This window comes from Chaetura pelagica, unplaced genomic scaffold (genome assembly GCF_000747805.2).
Source record: "Chaetura pelagica isolate M959 unplaced genomic scaffold, ChaPel_1.0 scaffold247, whole genome shotgun sequence".
Classification (NCBI taxonomy): Eukaryota; Metazoa; Chordata; class Aves; order Apodiformes; family Apodidae; genus Chaetura; species Chaetura pelagica.
The window spans coordinates 382,780-403,689 of record NW_009953958.1 but is presented as its reverse complement, the minus strand read 5'-3'; the positions used below and the strand labels follow the sequence as shown (position 1 = coordinate 403,689).

At 36.5% G+C, this 20,910-nt stretch overlaps 1 protein-coding gene across 1 annotated transcript in view; it reads right to left on the bottom strand.

The window, feature by feature from the left end:
- MIPEP (mitochondrial intermediate peptidase) overlaps window positions 1-20,910 on the bottom strand; it is a 75,160-nt gene that overhangs the window by 14,814 nt on the left and 39,436 nt on the right. The window contains exons 15-17 of the mRNA XM_010001904.1: window positions 17,778-17,887; window positions 11,393-11,467; window positions 9,192-9,311 (exon numbers count right to left, since the gene is read on the bottom strand). Coding sequence (XP_010000206.1) covers window positions 9,192-9,311; window positions 11,393-11,467; window positions 17,778-17,887 — 305 coding nt within the window. The remainder of the gene's footprint in view (window positions 1-9,191; window positions 9,312-11,392; window positions 11,468-17,777; window positions 17,888-20,910) is intronic.

Below are 20,910 nucleotides of genomic sequence, written 5' to 3'. Positions count from 1 at the left end.
GGTAAATTGACTGTAGGGTGCAGAGCAGAGGGATGCTCCACATTTAGCTTAATAAGTTTCCTATTCTGATGTACTAGCTGTGCAGGCATAGTTTTAAAATAGCAAAAGGAAAAATGCCTGTAGCAAAATTAAAATTAAAATTAAAAACTGTATTATCTGACAACCAGAAGATCTGGTCTCACTTTTTTCCTTCATCTCCACTATACATTTTCATCCTTTTCACTCCCATATTCACTCTCAGATGGAAATTGAAGATCACTTTTCTTAAAATTCAAGTTAGATACTCAAGAGGTTTCACAGTACAGAACAGCAACAACATCCAGTCATCATGCACAGAAACTTTCAGCCTCATTCATTCAGTACACTGACTCCCAGAATTAGTGTGCTAATCAGGCTCCCAAGCTCAAGCTCTGCCACTGGGTAAGTTTATTCTGGGGAGGCCAAATTATTGAATGGCAAAATTTATTCTCCCGTTTTTCTGTTTACAGTGCTCACTTTACACCAAAGGATGTTGTCACATACGCTTTGCAGCTTAAAAGCTTCTCTCTTTCATTCTGAAGCAAATAATAGATTTTTTTTTTCCTTATTACATTAGTTTGTTTCATAAGTTTACAGTGTGATTGAAGACATCCTCAGCCACTCTCACTTGGAGAAACAATTTAATGATTTTTAGAGCGCAGAGATTACAAACTATTTGTGCCACTGGCTACCTCTGGGGAAAAGCCAGAGCACTTGCTGACTGGCAGAAACAATTCCCTCCACAGGTATGCAGTGGTTTGCTCTGTCAACTTACTCTCTGTATTTTTGGCCTGAGCCCCTCAAAGTTTTATAGAATTACATCAGCACCATTCTGGAGTTCCACAATAATAAAATTCCAATAAAGACCTTTAAAGCCACTTCCTTTGCTGTAGTCTCTAATCTTATTTAGAATAACAGAAAACCAATTTCAAGAAATCACCTCTTGTGCTGTGCCCCTGACTTGCTTAACGTCATTACTTTCCATTTTTTTCAGTGTTGTGCATTTCTGCATTAGGAGTGGGAGAGCACACAAAGTAAACCAACTCAGAGACATTGCTGACATTTTAGAAAGTGAGTCAAGCAAGAGATTAAGATTCCAATTTATAACACTTCAGTGTTTTTATTATAAAATGATAAATAAATCTAGCAAGGCAGGGAATGTAAATATTTTTGCAGTTGTTTACACTAGGGAAGAGGAAAGGAATTTAACATGCAATTAACCACTTACGTGATTCTAGATATGTACCATATGGGTCTTTGAATTACTTAAGTGAAAAAAAAACAATTCATTCTTATTTATAAATGATTAATGCATTTGAGCTGCTATACCAAAATAATTTAAAACTATTTACTCTTCACCCTCTTCTCTCCTTCCCACAAAGAGATCAGGGAAAGGGGGACATGGGAGATACCAAAGAATATCAACATCAAAAAGCTGTGTGATCTGCATTCCTTCACAATGCTTAAAGCTTGGATTAAAAGACACAGATATGAAAATTGACTCCGCATTGTGTCCTTTGACTGACATTATTTGGACAAGTTGGGAGACAGTGTTACTTGTAAATATTATAACTAGTCTTTAAAGTAAAATATAATAATAATACTTTAAAGTAAAATATAAGAAATATGCAAACAGACAATTTTTTTAAATTCATGTTGTAAAATCTAACTCTACACACACATATATTGCACACACATGCAATAAACACACACCATTCTATTACCAATTTATAATAAGTGCTGCCTAATCTTTAATTATTTATAAGCCTGAGATAACTAGAATCAGATCACCTTAGTTTCCTTTGGGTACAGACTCACACTGAAGCCCAAAGTTTTTATTCTACTTTGCCAATTAAACCAAACTTTAAGTATTGACCTATTTTTTTAAAACAAACATAATGAATGCTGCTTAATGTAACCTCTTACAAAAACAGGATATATATGTTAAGTAATGTTGTAACTGCAAAATATATTTGCCAGTACCACTTAGTCATGTAAATTATCTGTATCTACAATGGAAAATTATAAATACTGTTTTACAGTAATGATCATTACTATCTTTTGCCAGAGCCATTCCAGACAGGGATTTAGGGGATCATGATTATAATCCTGAATCTGCTACAAACTGAAACACGAACTTGATAAAAACTACTTTTTCTCTCTTCTCAGTCTAACTGCCACCTCCTGTTAAGTGAGGGTGCTAATATGTCCTCTCTCTTCTTTTCTGTTTTGACTTTTTTTTCACAAAAAGGACAATCTCACACTACATTTGAAAAGAGTCTCCTTTCAGGCCCTCAACCCTGTATTCATGGCAATGGTATATTCAATTACATACATATCACAATCAAATATAGCTCCAGTACCACAATCCTGGGGGAAAAAAATAAGGAAATGTGAGCTGTGAGAACAGAAATATGTAAAACTAAACAAACCAATCTGCATTTTTCTTATATAAAAAATAAATCTCTGAAGCACATACAGCTATTTCAAAATGTTAGAAAGAGATGAATGCAACTACTTCCTGCACTGTTCCTTAGAATGCTCTGCTACATGTAGATACTATCACTAAAGTATGTTTGAGTTTCATGAGGCTAACACTTGCAAAAAGAATTTCCTTAAAAGTGCTTCATATCTCATGATACCTGTAAACACTCTGCTGCTGTAGATAGTTGCCCAGTGAATAGTGTCATATTACCACTGGAAAACAAATCTTCACAATATTTCTTATCAGCATTTTTTTATCATAAAATGACCTCAACTACAGAAAGACAGAAACCTAAACAAACCTTGAAGGGTGACTTTAAGAGCTTTTCAAAGTCCCAGAGTCTACTTTAATACTGACCTCAGCAGGGAACCAACCTTTCTGAAAAGGCTTTTAGCTATTAATTATTTATAGAACTATCACTTCCCCAGAGTTCACTATGCACTCCTTTATTAATCTTTTCCTTAGACCCAGATTCTTCAATTTGATTGTATAGTGTACTTTCAAGAAGGTTCATATGAAAGCTAATCCAGGGATTTGCACTTTGTGTAAACAACTTTGGTTTCCAACATGGCAAGGTAAAAAATTACTTTGAAGGGGTTACACAAACTTGAAGAGGTTGAGTAATGACATATGACTTCATCTCTCTTCAAAACACTCCAAAAAGTGGAATATGAGCAACATCAGTGCCTCTTCAAGTAAAGTGGAAAAGCAATCTACTATGAAGGCTCTCTGCCTTTATGATGAAATCTGTGTCTTTGTGATCTATAACTGTGGTTTCTTTAAAACTCCCTATAAAGGAGATCCTAGACCTACCACGTGTCTGCTTCCCTCTTCCACAAAGAAAGAAAAGACTGACAAGACTTTAAAAGATTAGGTACTAACCATAATCACATTTGTTGTAAATTAACCATTTTCCCCCTCCTATTATCTATTTACCCATAAGGAACAAATAACCACTGTCTTAATTCCAGTTGTATTTTTTTCACAACAGGTTTTCAATACCAGAATAGACGAACTCATGTGTGCCCACCTAACTTTCTCTTTGCTAGCCCAATAAGGTCCATTTCCTCAACTTTACTCATAGCTCATGTTTCCAAACCTATTACCTTTCCAAAACTGGTTCTCTTTCTTCCAGTTTTTCTACATCTCTTTAAGAGGTAAACACCTACTACAGGACACAACATTACCCATTCCTCAGTACCCAACACCAAGCACTAAAATATATATAAAAAACAGGTATTCTTTTATTTAACAGTACCCCATGAACAAAACCATGCTCTTTTGTCCTTTATTGTTTTTTACATACTTATGGATTTAATTGCTTCCCTGATACAAACTACTTTGGATTACTTTTGAAAGGATAAAATTCTCAACAACAAGCCCTCCAAATTCTCTGAATCATTTAAATTCTACTTTTCATTATTTCTGCAAATGTTGTCAACTGAAGGAACTTCTATAAGTATGATAAATAAATTCTCATCCAAATCATTAACAAAAACACAGAACTGCAGTAATTCCTGGACAGAACCTGGTGACTTCCACTTAAAATGTCCCAGCTTTCACTTGCTCTTTCAGTATGTTTTCTATATGTTGCCTCAGCCATAGCTCCACAGTTTGCTTGTGGAATTATGATTTGCAAGTGTCAGAAACCTTGCTAAACCTAGAGTTATGCTATTAACCATTTCCTTCCCATTCCCAAGGTGAATCAACTTCATAAGAAGAGAAGTGGATTTTTTCCATCTCACATGTTTCTTAACAAAACCATGGTTATTTTGCTCACTTGACTGTTCTCAAGGTACCTAGGAGCTGCTTAATAATTGGTTCTACTGCTTCTTAAGTCTGAAGTCTACAGTTCCCAAGTTCTCTCTTCGTAAGAATAGCTATCATAATAGCACTACCACTTTTTCATGAGTTTGTGATAATTGCTGCAGGTCAGCGACTGCTTTGACAAACTTAAATATTCTGACCACCTGACTACAACTAATGCAATCATTCTCTAGGTTTTAATTCCTCAATCCTTGTTGTGTTTCTATCCCTCTCAAAAATTATTTGCATTACTTACCTAATAAAAACTCACTTATTTTCAGTCTCTTTGGTAACTACATAGTGTCTTTTGAATAACCACACTTAGCTAATTTTCTTGTTCCAGCAAATACAGCAGTCTTCTCCCTGCTGATGCATTTTTAAAATCATTATTGACTTTTTCATTTTTTAATTGCTTGAAACTTCCACAGTTTTATATTTGGCTTATCAGAGCTTATCCTGTCTTCCTTTTTTCTCACTTTTATATAGCTTCTACTTTTCTAGTAAGTGCCCTTCTCAGACACTAAAATGTACAGGCTTTTTCCCCCACTTAGTTATTTTCAGTATCTTATTGATTGGCACCATAATTTTTTCTCCCTCATCCTCAACCCAGTATAGGTCATTTAAAAACTCTGCCAACAGCAACAAGTCTACCTTTTATCTACTCCTTTTAATTTCCTTTAACCTAACTTTCAGTTTTGCTTAAGCTCCAAGATTAAATTAGTTTAACTTAATAAATCTAAGGCAATTTTGGTAAGATTTAGATAAATAAGTATGAAGTGAAACCACAGTTTAATAGGCAGCCACTACTCAACCTTCCTTACCAATAATTTCAATATTCATGTTCACAACTTGAGTCAAGTTTTCAGGATATAAAACCACTTCAGATTGCTTATTTAAGACAGCTGCCTTACTGCTTGCCCAGTCTGAATACTTATTTTCTTTATATGGTGTTAGTGATACTCACATGAAATGTTACACAGGACTACAGTTATAACTGCACATTATTAGTCACTCTGAAGACCCAACAAGAAATCCTAAGACAACAGATGCCACAATGACATGGACAGCAGATGCAATAAGAAGATGCTTCATTCAAACTGGCAGTCAGCCTTCAGTAGGCTGGGAAACAGGCCTGTTAAAAACTATATTCTCCTCTTCACTGAGGCAGCACTACACCAAGAGTGATCATAATCAGTACAAGTTTGTGATACAGAACTTCAGAAACCACAGTCTCCCTTTGTGGCCTCTGGCTTACCTAACACAACTAAACATGAGGTCAGATCACCTTCAAACTCCTTAAAATAGGCTCCTATAAAGGAAAACGAGTAATACAGCTGCTTTTTTGCTTTCAGGTATACTTCAACAAAATAAAAAGGGTACTTGCATACATGGAGACGTGATGCAAAAACTACCTCCCCTCTGCAAAGGAGATAGTTCTGTCTAGTGACACCAACTTTCCAACTGACCAATATCCCAGATGCCTTTATACTCATCCTGTTAATGAAAACCTTGTTTTCTCAGCACCCATGGCAAGCCACTTCTTTCTGTAGTGCCCAACAGCCTCCCTGAGCAAGCACACCAAATGTTAGGTTGCATCTCATCCATTGATTGTGTTCCTTTGTCAGCAACATGACACACACAGTCCCAGCAAGTTAAGGCAAGGTTCTAGGTGGAGGCTTTCAAGGTCAGGATCCCTGTCTGGGCAGAGTTCCCCCAGCTGCAGGAAGAAAGACTAACAACCACTTTGGTGATACACCTTTTTCCATACACTTCTTCGCTCTAGGGTATCTATAAGAATACCTGCCTTGTTTTCTGTTGGCACATTTGGCTGGCTAACATATTTGGTCTCACAGGTGTTTCGGTCTCTCCAACCACTAGCAACCACAGGCCATCAAGAAGTTCTCATAAGACTGAAGAAACCTGCACTCTGGACAAATGAATACAAGCATAATGAAATTTGTAACCTGATGTAAATTTTACATCACCAGTAGAGATGGTCGGTCCTTCTCAACTAACATCTACTTAACACGTTAGAGCAAAAAGGTACGTAGCATATTATTTAGTGTTCCAAAAAATATCAAAAGGCTCCCTACACAGCAACATGTTCCCTCTTATAAAGTGTAATTATAATGACGTGTGTGGGTTAATTCCAACAGTGCACTTCATATTCAAATACCACACAAGAAATTTTTGTTTTCTGGAAGAAATACTTACTGGAAGGTCACGTAATTTTTAAAAATGCAAAATGGACTACTTGGCAGCAATCTAAAAAAGAACCCAGATTAACTGTGCCTCACTCTTCAAAATAACTTTTCCTCACAGTCACAAGTCAAATCGGCATCTCCCACCAAATTTCCAGGTTAGAATGAAGGAATATTACTATGATGGGCAGGCACTTAATATGTAAGTTCATTATTCTATTTTTTTAATAAGAATCAGTAATTCAAACAAATACAATTTTTCACAAAGAAAATTCAGGTATGATGATTTGGGCAGCTGCTGCTTATTGTAAAAACCACTTCATTATTGGGAGCTCTTTCCTGTAACTGCAGGAGGCTGCAATCTCCTCTATCAATGCAAAGCCTGTTTACCCTGTGTCTCATTTTTTGTTAAAATATTGAACCAATACCCACAGCAGGAGATAGGAATTATTATACTTGGTGCAGGACTAACAGTGGCGTATCATTAAGTTTTGATGACTCTCTCAAAGGAAAGTAGTTTTCAAGTCTGAACTTGGGGGACAGGCAGGGGACCAAGCAACAGATCATGGGGAGAAACTTTTATCACATCTCAGGTTGATCAAAGGGTCACCTGATACTTTTTTAAAAGTCTCTCTGGGCAGCCTGGAGACAAAGGTAAAAGAGACCACAAGACATACTCCAAAAGCAAACAGTGTTATCAACTGCAAGGCAAGCCTCTCTTGGCTTCACAAGAGATGAGAAATTAGCGGTGATTTGAAGAAGTTTTGAGCAGAAGCAGAGTACAGCATTCCCCAGAGCACACAGATTTCAACACCAACTATATATCTAGGAAGAAATGGGAGGAAAATATGTGGTCATTATTATTTGCTTTATCTTGCTTTCTTAGAAGAGTCAAAAGGAAAAGTGATTGCTTTTTAAAGGCATCACAAAGACTGAAGAATCCCGCCTGTGCAAAATTCTATTCATTTTCCAAACTCAGCAACACAAATCTCCTCTGGCAACAAAACCGCCAGACACTACAAAACAAGACAAGGAAATACATTTCCTTGCCCCCCGCCTGGCAGTGGTCAGCTTCTGCTTTCAGCAACAGACTAAAGAAATCCCATTGGAATTTCATCCTCCAGGAGCCAGCAGCAAACCCTGTGTACTTTTGTATAGATAAGCAATGGCCAGCCAGAAACTGAGATTTGCATTCTTCAGGAAAACAAAGTCCTATGGAGTGCTGTTTCTCTGTGTTTCCATCTGTCTGCTCCATTCTGCTTTTTTGCCTTGGAGGTGGCACCAGCTGCTGCAACCGTCTGTGTCAACACAGCCAATGTAAATACTACTGCATGTTGTGCAAACTGCCCTGATGCCTGTGAAACATTTGAATGGCAAATACAGGCTTCAACAGCATTTTCTTCCAACTATCCTTCCTATTGTTGGCACATAAGACACAATATTCGTGCAGGATGCTGCTTTGGTTTACCTTATAATAGAATGAATCCATGTATTACAGTTCTTGACTAGACATTCTAGTTCTACATTTAAAAATGTAAGGAACATAGACTTTCTGACAGTTCAAAAGTTCACAGTACATTTTGCTGAGATAGAGTTCCAGGCCAAAACTTGCTGTCCCTCTTCATATTGAGGCTATGCTTATATTACAAAATGTTACACTCTTTGAAGGTAACAGCTACATTAAAAATATTTTAATGGAACAAAACCCGTGGTCTAACTTTCAAAGCAAGCAACTGTACCATTCACTGGCTGGCTATGACCTGCAGAGGAACAATGTAAAATAACACTTATAAAAATGCTAAGAAGTCAGACATCACACTCTGAAGACATCTTGCTCCTACTTCTCTGGCTTCGCCAGGCCAGCAGAGGCAGTACAGTTTCAGTGAGGACAGGGCTGAAGTGTGGATCTCATAATATCCTTCCTTCTCAAAGAACTAAAGTCACATTTTTGCTAAGGAGAAGAGTACATTTCCTGAGAAGCAGAAAGCAGAGAAAGCATCTGGGTATTCTGACTAACGTGTCAAACAGTGATTTGGGCCATGCTCCAGCTGGGAATTCAGTTCCGGACAGCCAAGGAAATCCCATTATTTTAATCTATGCAAACTACACCTTTGGATGTCACACAAAGTACAGAACAAATGCATGATTAGTCATGATGAAGACCAAAATTACATAGCTCAGTAGAACCCAAGGCTTTAACACTTTCAGACACCACATCAAAGAATAAATAAGTGACATGGCGAAGGCCACAGCAATACAGTGAGAAAATCTCACTTCCAGGTCCTACTTCACACTGATCTGCCCTCACAGTGACAGCATACAAACAGCATCATGGAGCACAGTGTTTTGTTGCCTTTTACAAATAGTCCTTTGCAAAGCTAGAATTAATCCTCATTCCAATGCATTGTTTCCAGTGTCTTCCTTAATAAAAAAAGTGATTAAGTTCAGCATTAAAAGACTACACCTGTACAAAACCAGGTACATTAATTCTTTTTTTACCTTTAGCTGAGTATTTCCAACACCCTACTCTCTGAATAAAGTGGCTGAAAGAAAATTCTTTCAGGATAACAATACAACAGTAAGCATATGAGCATGCAGGGCAAGGGGCAGGCAGAGGTAGGGGTAATAATATGCTATAAAAGAAAAGGTGTAGCTTATAAAATCAGTATGTTTCTACTCACTGTATTAGGTACATAAGGCAATCCATAAACTTTCTCCTGTGTTTCCTTTAAAATTTCAGTGGTTGAGTTCTTTAGAGGATGTTTCCCATGGTAGATTTGGTCCAAGGCAGCATAAAATACCTGGAGATATAAAATACATGTTTGTCTTTGGTACATGACATTGCCATTTGACAACCAAAAAAGGAAAACAGAAAAGAACGGGAGAGGGAAGAGTTTAAATAGATATGGTTTTGTACATCTTCTAGTTTGAGTGTAACATTCAAGTAAATAGGTTTTTGGAGCACACCAATCACCACCATCGTGACCTATCACAAATCCATATTTAGGTCACTGAGAACACTGGCAGAATTAAACTGCCTGAATTTTTAATTAAGATCTGTCCTTAAAGACCTCCAGAAATTCCCCTTTTCATAAAGAATATTTAAAAACAGATTTAATAAAAAGACTTAAAGTTATTTGAATGAATACAGCAAAATAAGATACTCCAAGACATGTGCATGCAACCATGAGAACATCACACCAGCAGGGGCGAGTTATGGCCCAGGCAGTGAACATAAGAAGCTGCACGTGGAGCTTGGTCTAGTCCATATAGGTGTTATGGACATAAGAGAAAAGAACATGTGCATGTGAAAGCATTTGATCATCACTGGTGGTTACTAGTCTGTACATTGGCAAATTATTCTGTGTTGGTGGACTTCACAACTAGAGGCCCAGTACTAAGCTTACCCAGTATAAATTTTATTTCAGAATTGTTTTTTCCCAAAAAAACCTCCTATATCAATTAATTATACTCTTGCCCGCATTTTTTCTGGATTCTCAGCTATCTCCATATGAGAACCTATCAGAGCCAAGAGTGTGCATTTCAAAATTAGACCTGCAGAGAGGGTGTAGTTATTTTCATGTCACAGAGGAACAGTCACAGGTAGTACCCTTCTTGTTCACACCTCTTGCACAACCAACACTGGCCACTGGCAGCCAGCCCTGCACTGAAGGCATAATTAAAAAATTCGTTAAGTTTAGCCAGTGTAATAACATATGCATACACTGAAAACAGTGTTAAGCCTGGTTTTCATTAGTGTAACTGACACGTATACATTCACAGGTCCACACTCCAGTATCCTGATTAGCTTTAACTCACTATAAATAACTGCACATAGAAAAATACAAATATTTAAATAAGTTTTTCTTTTAAATCAACTTCAGTTAACCAGCGCTATTCATGTTTGTAGACAGGGCTGCAACCATTTGGGAAGTTTTCAAAGTGAAGAATTACAAAGATCCAATGTTTATATTTGTTTCTTTCCATGTCTCAAAAAGACTGACTACTCTTTATTATGGTACTAGCAAAGTTATCTCACCTAAACACTTAGGTCAACTGTAAGAAGAAAAATTTAATTATTCTGGCTTAAGGCAAAAAAAGAAGAAGAAAACAAAATCACAAAAATCATCCAGCAGAAGCCTGCAGTGTATTAAATGCAGCCAAACTCTCACTGTAAAAAAAACTTGGCTAGATTCTAATGCTACTGTTCACCTCTGAGAACTGTTGTTGCAGACTCAAAAATCCTAAATACCCATTTTAGATAGAACCCTAATTTCCTTTACTTCCTTTGAAGAAAGGCAGCGCTGACAGTTTGTTTCTGGGAATGACTGATCAATCACATCCACCCACAGAAAATAAAGGTTGATGATTTTAATTACTGCTCCTAACACTTTGAGAGACCTCTTACAGCCTTATGGCTCAGCCACAAATTCTGATGGCAGTAACAAGTTGACACCTTCATACTGGAACTGCAGAAGATGAGAAGCTCAAATCATGTCCTAGTAAATAAACAATGTGGTTTGACTTTGCTAACATGGCCAGGATCTCTCAGTCCTGCTACACTTTGATGATCCAAAGGTACACAATACTTCCTCTCCTTCAGGTTCTCCTCAAATAATGTAATTAATTGAAGAATAATCTTAAATTCTGATAATTGAACCATTTTCAAAAGCTGTGGTTTCCATATTTTCCTGCAGATTAAGACATTCAGCTTCAGGCAGACAGCACAGAATACATTCATAAAAATAAACATGAACATTAATTAAAAAATTAACTAATTTTCACTAACTTGCATATAGTTAGATCATGTGTCTACATCAAAATAAAAATACATTCTGTAAGTTATAGATAGAGAGTAGAGACTAGAATGCCAAGAACATACCTGGAGTTGCATATCAGCTGCAGCACACACCTTTTTAGACTCACATAGCCTCGACACCATGTTTTTTGGTAGCGGCTTGAATAAAAAGTCAGAACATATTTAGAATAGTTGCATATTTGTAAATAGTATGCTTACTATAAAAGGCTGAAGACTCAAAAAAATATACTCCTGGTGATAATAAAAAACATATTTGATGTGCTTTGCAATGAGGAAGAAAATCTTACTTTCTAAACAAAGCATTAAATGGGCAATTAAGGTATCTGCAGTAATTTCCATGACAATCAAGATGTGACTGTGTCTTAATGTTTGTTTCTCTATAAACTAATTCTGTGTTCCCCTATATCTCTGTTAAAAATATTATGACCTTCTTTAGAAATAAAGAACAGTTGAAGTCTTCTCAGGTCACCCTGACTCATCTTCAAAAGCAGATGTTATAACAGTCTCCTGTTGGTCTTTGAGCATAGTTCACTTAGATTTACACAAAGGCCCACAAAACTCTTACTGAGCGGGTGAGGTTTTCATAACTTCAACTAGGCAAGCACCAGACCTTCTACCCTAACCCACATAAAATGTTTGGTCATACTGAACTGTAAATATCTACCCTTTGAAATTTTTTACAAAGTTTAATTTATTCCACATCTATGGCAACAAAATTACCCATGCTACCACAGGATGAACGTCACAGTGACATTTTTCAAGTCATTAAGCAAACTTTTTTTTACTTTCTATCCAGATGTCTTCAAGTACATCCAAAGACTGTTTAGTGCCAGATTTTTAAGAATTATCTGTATATGAATGCTTGACCTTACACTTCTGCTGCTGTTTCCTGAAGCTTTTCAATAACATCTTTTTCCTAGTAAGCATATTCTTTTTCTTGCTCGTAGTTTTATTAGCCAACCATATTAAAGATTGTTAAAATAACTGGATTCTTGCTAAAATACTAAGAAAGTTACTATCAGTAGTACAATGTAATACAGATGTTTGGTATGACACTGAACTCTAGAAGTACCCCTGCACTTTTACAGTCTATTCAAGTGTTTAAGAAGTAATACATGAAAGTCTACAGATCCTGATGGCAGAGCCATATGGTTAGATTCTGTGCAAATTATACAACTTCAAGACAAAAAATGCTAATGTTCACAGAATAAAAACCCAACTCCAGAGAAGTTACATGTAAGTAAGGAAAATGTTATCAATTAACTCCATGGAATCTGGAAGTTAAAACATATATGAAAAACACTCAAGTTGCACAGCTGTCTTACGCAGTAGCTTGCCAAGGCTTGTAACCTCTTCTCCAAGACAAATGTTAGCTGGGTCAAGAATGGGATAGAACAACATCCACTATTTTGCCTGTCATAAAAGCACACAGCTGTTAAATTTCAACACAGAAAAATGAAGGAATGAACATGAGGTCTGTCCTACAGTCTATCCTCGTTAGACCAGAATTTACCCTTCCCAAACACAAAAATTCTGTTAAAATTACATGGTGATTTTGGACTGCTAGGGTAAGAACAAATGGGCAGTTACCCACAGTAATAAAGATGACTACCTTGAGGGTCCATACTGGATTTAGTATTGTTCAAAATACTACTTATATAGAAAAGCTATTAAGGCAAGAAGAAAAGTAGAAAAAATAATACAAATAGTAAAAGGTATTTTGGTTGGACATTTTTTCTCCTTGCTCTATGAATATTTGTCTCATTCTCTTATACAGAGTGAGGTGTGTACTTCCATTACTTTTCATCATGGAACTACATCATATGAGATTTGGCAATAACACAGTTCCAGTTGTTATTGCAAGACACCCTTGCGTAAGGAAACCTATAGAAGTTTGAACAGATTTTGTTACTAAGCACACCAAAACTACCAGCAAGTTGTGGCTGCATTTTGGAGGCTTTAATTTCCTATTGAAGGTGTGCAGTATGGAATTAAACAAAACTGGTTTCTTCTAAGGGTATCTGTATTTTGGATTCAGATATGGATAAAATACAAGAAGACTGGATGGGAATTCTTAAATTGTACTTTGCCAGTGCTAAAAAAGCTGAACATCTAAAAGCTTGGCAACAGCACACAGTTATAATTTAAGAGTGCTAAAGCCAAGAGCACTCCTACCAGTAAGGTCAAACCAGTTCTTTCAACATAATGGATTTTCCATTTTGTATTTTGGCTATATTAAATGATGGTGAGAGGAAGTTAAGTGCATAGGTTTTCAGCTGGTATACAAAATAAATAGAACAAAAGGCAGTAAGACTTTTCTAATTGGCATTTTAGTAAACCACAATCCCACAGATCCTCAAATGAATTAGGGAATCCAGGTTTGCAGTTCACTGGTGGCACAGACCTGGCAAGGTTTGGTGATGCAGACAGAATTTGAACGTTCTCTGGGAGAACTGGTCACATCCAGCCCTGCTCAAGAAACAACTGAAGCAGGTCTAATTCTCAGTTCAGAGCTAAGCACTTCTTACAGGCTCCCCACCCAAGTGAGTCTTGCCTTCTTTTGACTGTACCACAGATAGCTAACATCCAGCCAGAGAAGACTGCCGAACAGGCAGCCTTTGCATTCAACTGTTTCTTACTTCTGTTCTGCTACAGACATTTATCCTATTCTAAAGGGAACTCCTGAGGGGAGACCCAGAACGATCATTAATACTGTACTGAAATCTCTTTGTCCAGTAGAAGGCTTAGGACCACTTTCTAGAGACCAAATAAAATGTAGGTAATACCAAGAGCCTCCAAGAAAATCTTTGTATCTTTTTTGGAACCACATGAATATCAAACAAACAATGTAGGTGTGCTCTGCCCTGAAGATCAAGCTGTACTGTTTGAGCAGATTAGAATAAACAGGAAATTACAAATAATTCTTGTGACAATATCTATTGACAAAAAGGCTCAGGAGAAAGACATGAATTTTTTTTGTTTAAACCTATCAGTGCTACTGATCTGGCTCACAGACTGTGCTGTGATCATAATTCACAAGCCAAACAGAATTTGGAACCAGAAAAACATCACCAAAATGAGATTAAATTGAAAGAGTGATAAAAAGGAGATCACTTATTTCTCCCAAAGCACCTTTGGGATTTTAAAACTCAAGTTTTCAAGGAACTAAAACTAGACTACAGAGGTTTTTTCAAAGATCAGTCCTCCTCTTGGAGGTTTGTTTCTGTGAATGCCAAGCATACAGATATGGTGAGGTCTTAAGTGTACTGAGGAAGATGTACTGTTTCAGGCAGTAGAAACTCTTTCTCTTTGCTCCATTACAATCTTATACAACCCCTTAGTAAGCATCTGAGAGCAGAAAAAAAAAATGCATCAGCGTTATTGTTTTACATATACTGAAAGGTGAGCGCTCTGATAAAAGCAGAATCAAACTGTCATCCTTCTCCTAAAGGAAAGACTTCACAGAGCTTTAGTTAAAAACTATGTTAACTGAATAACCACTCAATTTTTAAAATTTAAACACTTACATGCTTTACTTCAGATTCCACTTTTCCATCCCTCTATAATAAGTAACTTTAAGATCTTGGCATGAATTTTTCAGCATGTTTGCCATGGTGGCTAAAAAAAAATAGAATTCCCAGCATCCCAAAGGACACTTAACTCCCTGCTGCTGTGTAGTAACTGTGACACGACTGTTTACTATCTGTGGGTTCATTCTTCTAATCATGCAAATACAATACTGCCTTTGTAATTCCATCTCTCTGAAAAATTCAGTCAGTTCAAATCTGAACAGCTGAAATACTGGCCTTTGTTAAAGAGAGCCTGCAAAGACACACAAGCTTAAAATGATTTAGCTCAACAGACCTACCACATATCTGTGCATTTAAGAAATGAAATTAAGCCAACAGTGATAGAAAACGGCACACATGCATCAGATTGTCTGGTTAAGCACAGTTACAATCTCATGTGGTATGGCTTAACTTCATGAGCTCACCTGAGTAATTCTACTTCAGTGACTAATTACAACAGTCCCCTCTATTCCTTCTTTTTTTTTTCCTCTCCTTTTTTTTTTTTCTCTCAAGGGTTTTCTGTTATGAATTATCTTTAAGATGAAAGGAAAACTAGTCTGGCTACTTTCTTGGAATAAATATTTTTGTGCTGGCCAGCTTTTTGAACTAAATTCACAAGACTTGCTCCTTTTGCCAGAAGAGCTTGCAAGCTTTTTCACTTCTTAGTACTCAACAACACAACAATCCAAAATGCACAAAAAGCAGAGACAACCTTTCTGTAATCTTTCAGGTATTCTGAACTACATCTTCATGATCCACACCTATATGCATGATGCATTCTCATCTTTGAGAGCCTGTCCAACAAATCTTTTTCCTGCAATGTTACCAAAAGCTAGTTTTGAACAGTTAATATATTTTAATAATAAAAATAACAGCTCTTCCCTCTTCTTCCCATAAGCATAAGCACAGATCCTAAGTGGAAATCCTGAGGAGCAGTCCTTCTACAATTGGCTTTTATGGCAAGGGAAATCATAAGCTATTAGCACACTAAAAGAATTAGCCAGGGAACAAGTGCAGAAAATATAAGCCCCAAAAGGATTTTGTGAAGTTGTACATGTAAGTGAGCTGGGATTTTCTATTCAAAGCACTATGCAACATATACACAACAGATAAAAGTTATTGCTGTAACAATCACTAACTTTCAAGAACAGAAAGGATTACTTCAATCTATTTGTATTTAAATGACCAATACATAAATCTGATATCAGATTCTTAAAACTAGATTAGATGAACAAACGTAAGCAAAAGCAGATTTATATATGTTGGATAATGTCATCAAAATACATTCTAAATTTTTAAAAAGCAGTTAAAAGAAAGCCATCTAAAGCCCTGAAAAGCCACACAGCAGTTTCAGGCTCTTTTATTCACCTTCCAGCATAATCCCTTCTTGTCCTCTTCAAGACTGAATTTCCACATTAAACCTCTCTCAATTTCTCTCTGAAAGGGCAAGATTTCACCAGCAATAAACAGAAGTAGTTTATGGAAATGCCAAATGGGAAACAGTGTCTGGTTCTTAGCTTTTGCACTGGAACTAAACGTGGTTTAGATTTGTTAAGCCATTTTTTAAATAAAAAGCCATAAATAATGTTTCACAAATCTCTTTCAGATGTTTTAGTCAAGCTCATTCTCTGAACTCATATGCAATCAGATTAACTTCACAATGTTTAAATACTACATGAACTTTATAGGGAACACACGAAAGCAGTATGTGAACACAAAACATATAAATGGTGAGCACTCCTGAGCTGAGTACTTCTAACTCCAGTTTTTGGGAAGGCTTCCTTAGTGCAATCAGTTCTGCAGAAATGATTGCTCTGTAAAAGAAAAAAAAAATGATTTACAGAGCAAATTTCTTTTGACAGTATCTATTAAAACACAAGTTAAGCAATGTACATTTCTAAATGTACAATTTTCAATGAAGGCAAACATAATTCCACTTTCATAATACTGAAATATACTGAAACTCAGTATTGGACATAAAACTTCAATGAAGTGTTACACTACACAGTTGGAGAGGCTTTCTTGGTTTTGCATTGATGAGTAGTCTGCTCTTCACTCATGGCATTTAAGTACACCAATACTTGCCTCATCAGAAAAATATATTTGCTTTTTTTTTTTTAGTGGTTTGTATTTTTGAAATGGCTGTGCAAGTCTAAATCATGTTGTGCTGCCACATGTTAAAGCGACCACCACAGGTGCTCTTGTTCAAAGAGGGTCCTAAATTACCCACTGAAAGTAGCTCTCCTTGCAGCAGACTGGCACAGAACAGCTTTTGTAAAAAAGGGATCAGAGTTGTAATGCAGAGATTCATGACTGCCAGCATCTAGCTAATCCTAACCTAATCCTAAATAGAGCGGTAAATTTTTCAGCACCAAATACTTCAAGTGTTACCCTACTCACTAGTAAAAGTGCGAGTTTCCATCAGATCATTTCCATTTATTTCCATGATTTGGTACCCGAGCTTTATTTTAAGACAGAGGTCAGAAAGTTCAATGAAGAATCACTATTTTTGTCATAACTTACCTGTAATTAAATAAAAATATTCCACATAACATAATTCACACAGAAGTTGTTCATTCACTCTACTAATTCTGTGTACTGTAGAAAATACACAACCTTTGTAGGAAAACAATATTGAAAGTCTGAAATACATAATTGGAAGCTTGGGTATAAGGATCTCATTTTACATATTGCATTTCTCTTTTCAGTAATGAGAATATTAACATTTTTTCTGAATAACTGAAATCGTAATGTAAAAATAATTTCTATCCATTGTTGATGTCTGCTATTAAAATTATTTAAAAATACATGAAAATGGGATTATTTTCCTGAATACATCAATTCCTACTTTCAATATTTTACATATTAATTTTCCCTACCTGTCCTGTTTTATAATGCCTTGCAAACTGGTTAACCACTCGATAGTCATTTGCAAAGTACTCCATCAGAATTGAGGGAACTTCAGCAAAATCAGTAGGACATCTGGTTCCTAGAGGCAGAATAATTGTTCACATTAGCATTTGCTATTTTCATCAACACAAATAGTTAACTCTTCACAAAAATGTTTTGCAACTTTCAGTTTGGACTTTAGGTGAACTTCCATGTTCTTTCATTTATTAAGTCAATATTTTATTTCCATAGCATGATTGTACATATTGCCAGAAAAGCTTCATTATAATCCTACACATTTTACTACAAATCACAAAGTAAAACAAAATATTTGAACAGCTGGGTGAGGCACCTTATAAAGCTATGGATCACACCCTTTTTAAACTAAACCAGACTGGCCCTGTGTGAAACGCCAAATCTATTTAAGTGTCCTAAACCTAAATCAAATTACAATGTAAATAAAACTCTGCCTTAATCCCATTCACACTTACAATTTTTAGCTTCCATCTGTTTGCTGATCTTATTTATGCTTTATATTAACCTTGCTTTATAATACCAGGTCATTCATCCAAGGAACACTCTTGCAGACTGAAGACTTGTTCTAAGTGCAATTATGTACTATCTTAACAGTTAGTATTTTCAAAAAGCACTTTCCCAAAAAGTTTTTACTCTAATCTTTATCAGCACCTTACTCAATGGAAGTTACTAAGTACAACACATCACTAAATCAAAGCTACATTTCTAATTTCTATATTGAAGTTAGGGATGTACAAAGTTGTTGCTTTAGTAATGGACTCGCTGGGTCATCACTTCTATCCCTGTCTACTAGAGACCATGTTAACATTCAAAACTAGTCTTAAATGTAAGTATGGGTTTTGCTTCTGCTATGCTTTCTTGAAGACTACTTTTTTAAGTCTCTCATCTTTACAACTCTTCCTTTAATTTTTAATCTGAACTCATAATATCTTCACACTCAACGTTTTCAGACCAATACTGCTCTTCAGCATAAATAGCATTTCCCACACTGTATTTTACCTTCTAACTTAAGAGAACCTGTAATATCTCTTGGTTGTCATTATCCAAAGGCAAGATTTAGTCAAAAAGACTACCCACTACAGCTCTCATCTGAACCTGCTTCAGTTTGACTTCACCTTCAGACCACAGACACAAAACCATGCCTGGGCACCTCATGAGGTTCCACCAGCATCTTTCTTTATCATTTGAATACTAATTGCTGTCAGATATATCTCTGATATAATTTCACATTCACTCCTTTTACAGACACATTAGCTACTTGTAGTTCTGCATTAACACATGAAACTGTTCTGTTCCTCCACCACTGCTGAAATACCCATTTGATAGCAACAAATTCTCTTTTTATTCTTTAAATGCATGATCTGCACTGTGTAGTTCTGAATTGCATTTTACTGACACTGCAGTACCCAGACATTCAGCTCTTATACAATATTCCACTCCTTCTTTTGTGCCATAACATTAGATTAGCAGTCTTCTTTTTCATTGTTTGACAATAATTTTTAGAAAGCCTAAAACAAATGCCAGGACAAATGCCTGCAAAACTGATGTTTCTCAAGCCACTTTTGCTTCTCAGTGCTCCTTAATAAAGTGACAGAATTCCTTTAATAATCATTAAAGAGACTCTTGTAAAATTATGTCATCTGAAAGTGAGAAAGGTAAAAGATAAATACATACACTAAAATGACAGACAAACTTTAAAAGACATCTTAAGTGAAAAAGAAGACCCAGCCCTGGAAGTGTTCAAGGCCAGGTTAGAAGGGGCTCCGAGAAACCCACTCTAGTGGGAGCTGTCCCTGCCTATGCAGGGTGGTTGGAACGAGGTGATCTTAAAGGTCCCTTCTAACTCAAACCATTCTATGATTCTACGAAAAACATACACTATTATCCAAGCTTTGGGACCATTAGCAGCAGAGTGGGCTCCAAGATTATTTGGGAATGTTAATCAAAAAAGGGCAGTGGGGGAGAGTAGGAAAGACATCAAGTACTCAGTCCATCTCAACTAGAATGTGAAATTTTTTGTTCCCACCATAGTCTGTAGTCACCATGTCTCCAGACTTTGCCACCTTTGTGTCTCATAAGAGCAGATGGCCCCTAACAGACATTCCTGGGACAATGTCACACATTTCAAACCCTAAAATAAAGGGTTCTCTGCAGAAACAACCTGACTGACCTCTGACACTGCTTTTACAATACTAGTTCTGCAGTGAAATCCCCCAGGACTCAAGACTGCCTGGAGATAAGACAACTCTGAAATCCCAACTCTGAGTGCCAAAATTAGCCATTTCCTGCCCCTTCAAGACTTGGACATGTGGATGCATACAACTCATCACAACAGGAGAACCCCACCAAAGCAGTTACTTTGGGTGGACTAGTACTCCCAGAGGCTGAGACAAGCAAGGTCATATGAATGAGACGGGTGGGTGAGAGAAGTTAACCATCCTAAGGAGGATACATATATACAGTATATACATACAGATACCATATATAGAGCTCATTTGTTTCAACAATATCCAGAAGGGATATACTTCAAAAAACAGCTCAGTCTGTCTTAATTTTAAGTGGAACACTTAAGACAGAGTATTTTGTCACTTGGTGTAAATTGTCTGTTGATAAACATTTAAAAAAAAAAAAAAATCCTTCAGCCAAGGGAGCTACAATTTCATCTGTTTGGCTGTGGGGTTTTTTTAATAAGTGTCTACTGCAAATGGGATTTCCAGCACACTGTTGTAGAAGATGATATACCAACCTGTACACAGGTAAGTAGCACGCCAAGCAGCTTTAGCCAGAAAATGCCTTTGACCCATTTGCCACAACTACAGAAAGCCACAGCAGCCTGCAGGCTGTCAGTAATGCACTCACTGCCACTGCTTAAGAAGGACTACATGAAAAAGGCAGTATTCCTTTCCTCTGTATCCACTAAGCTGTGACTGCATATTCATTCATCTTCATTTACATTACAATGAAAGGCTTAGCAGTTAATCATGTTTGTAAACACAATACATTGTTAATTTATCAACTTTGCTTTAATCAGAATCAACTAGAAAAGGCCTGGCTTTACACATTTTCCATACTGCCAGTGTATGCTCT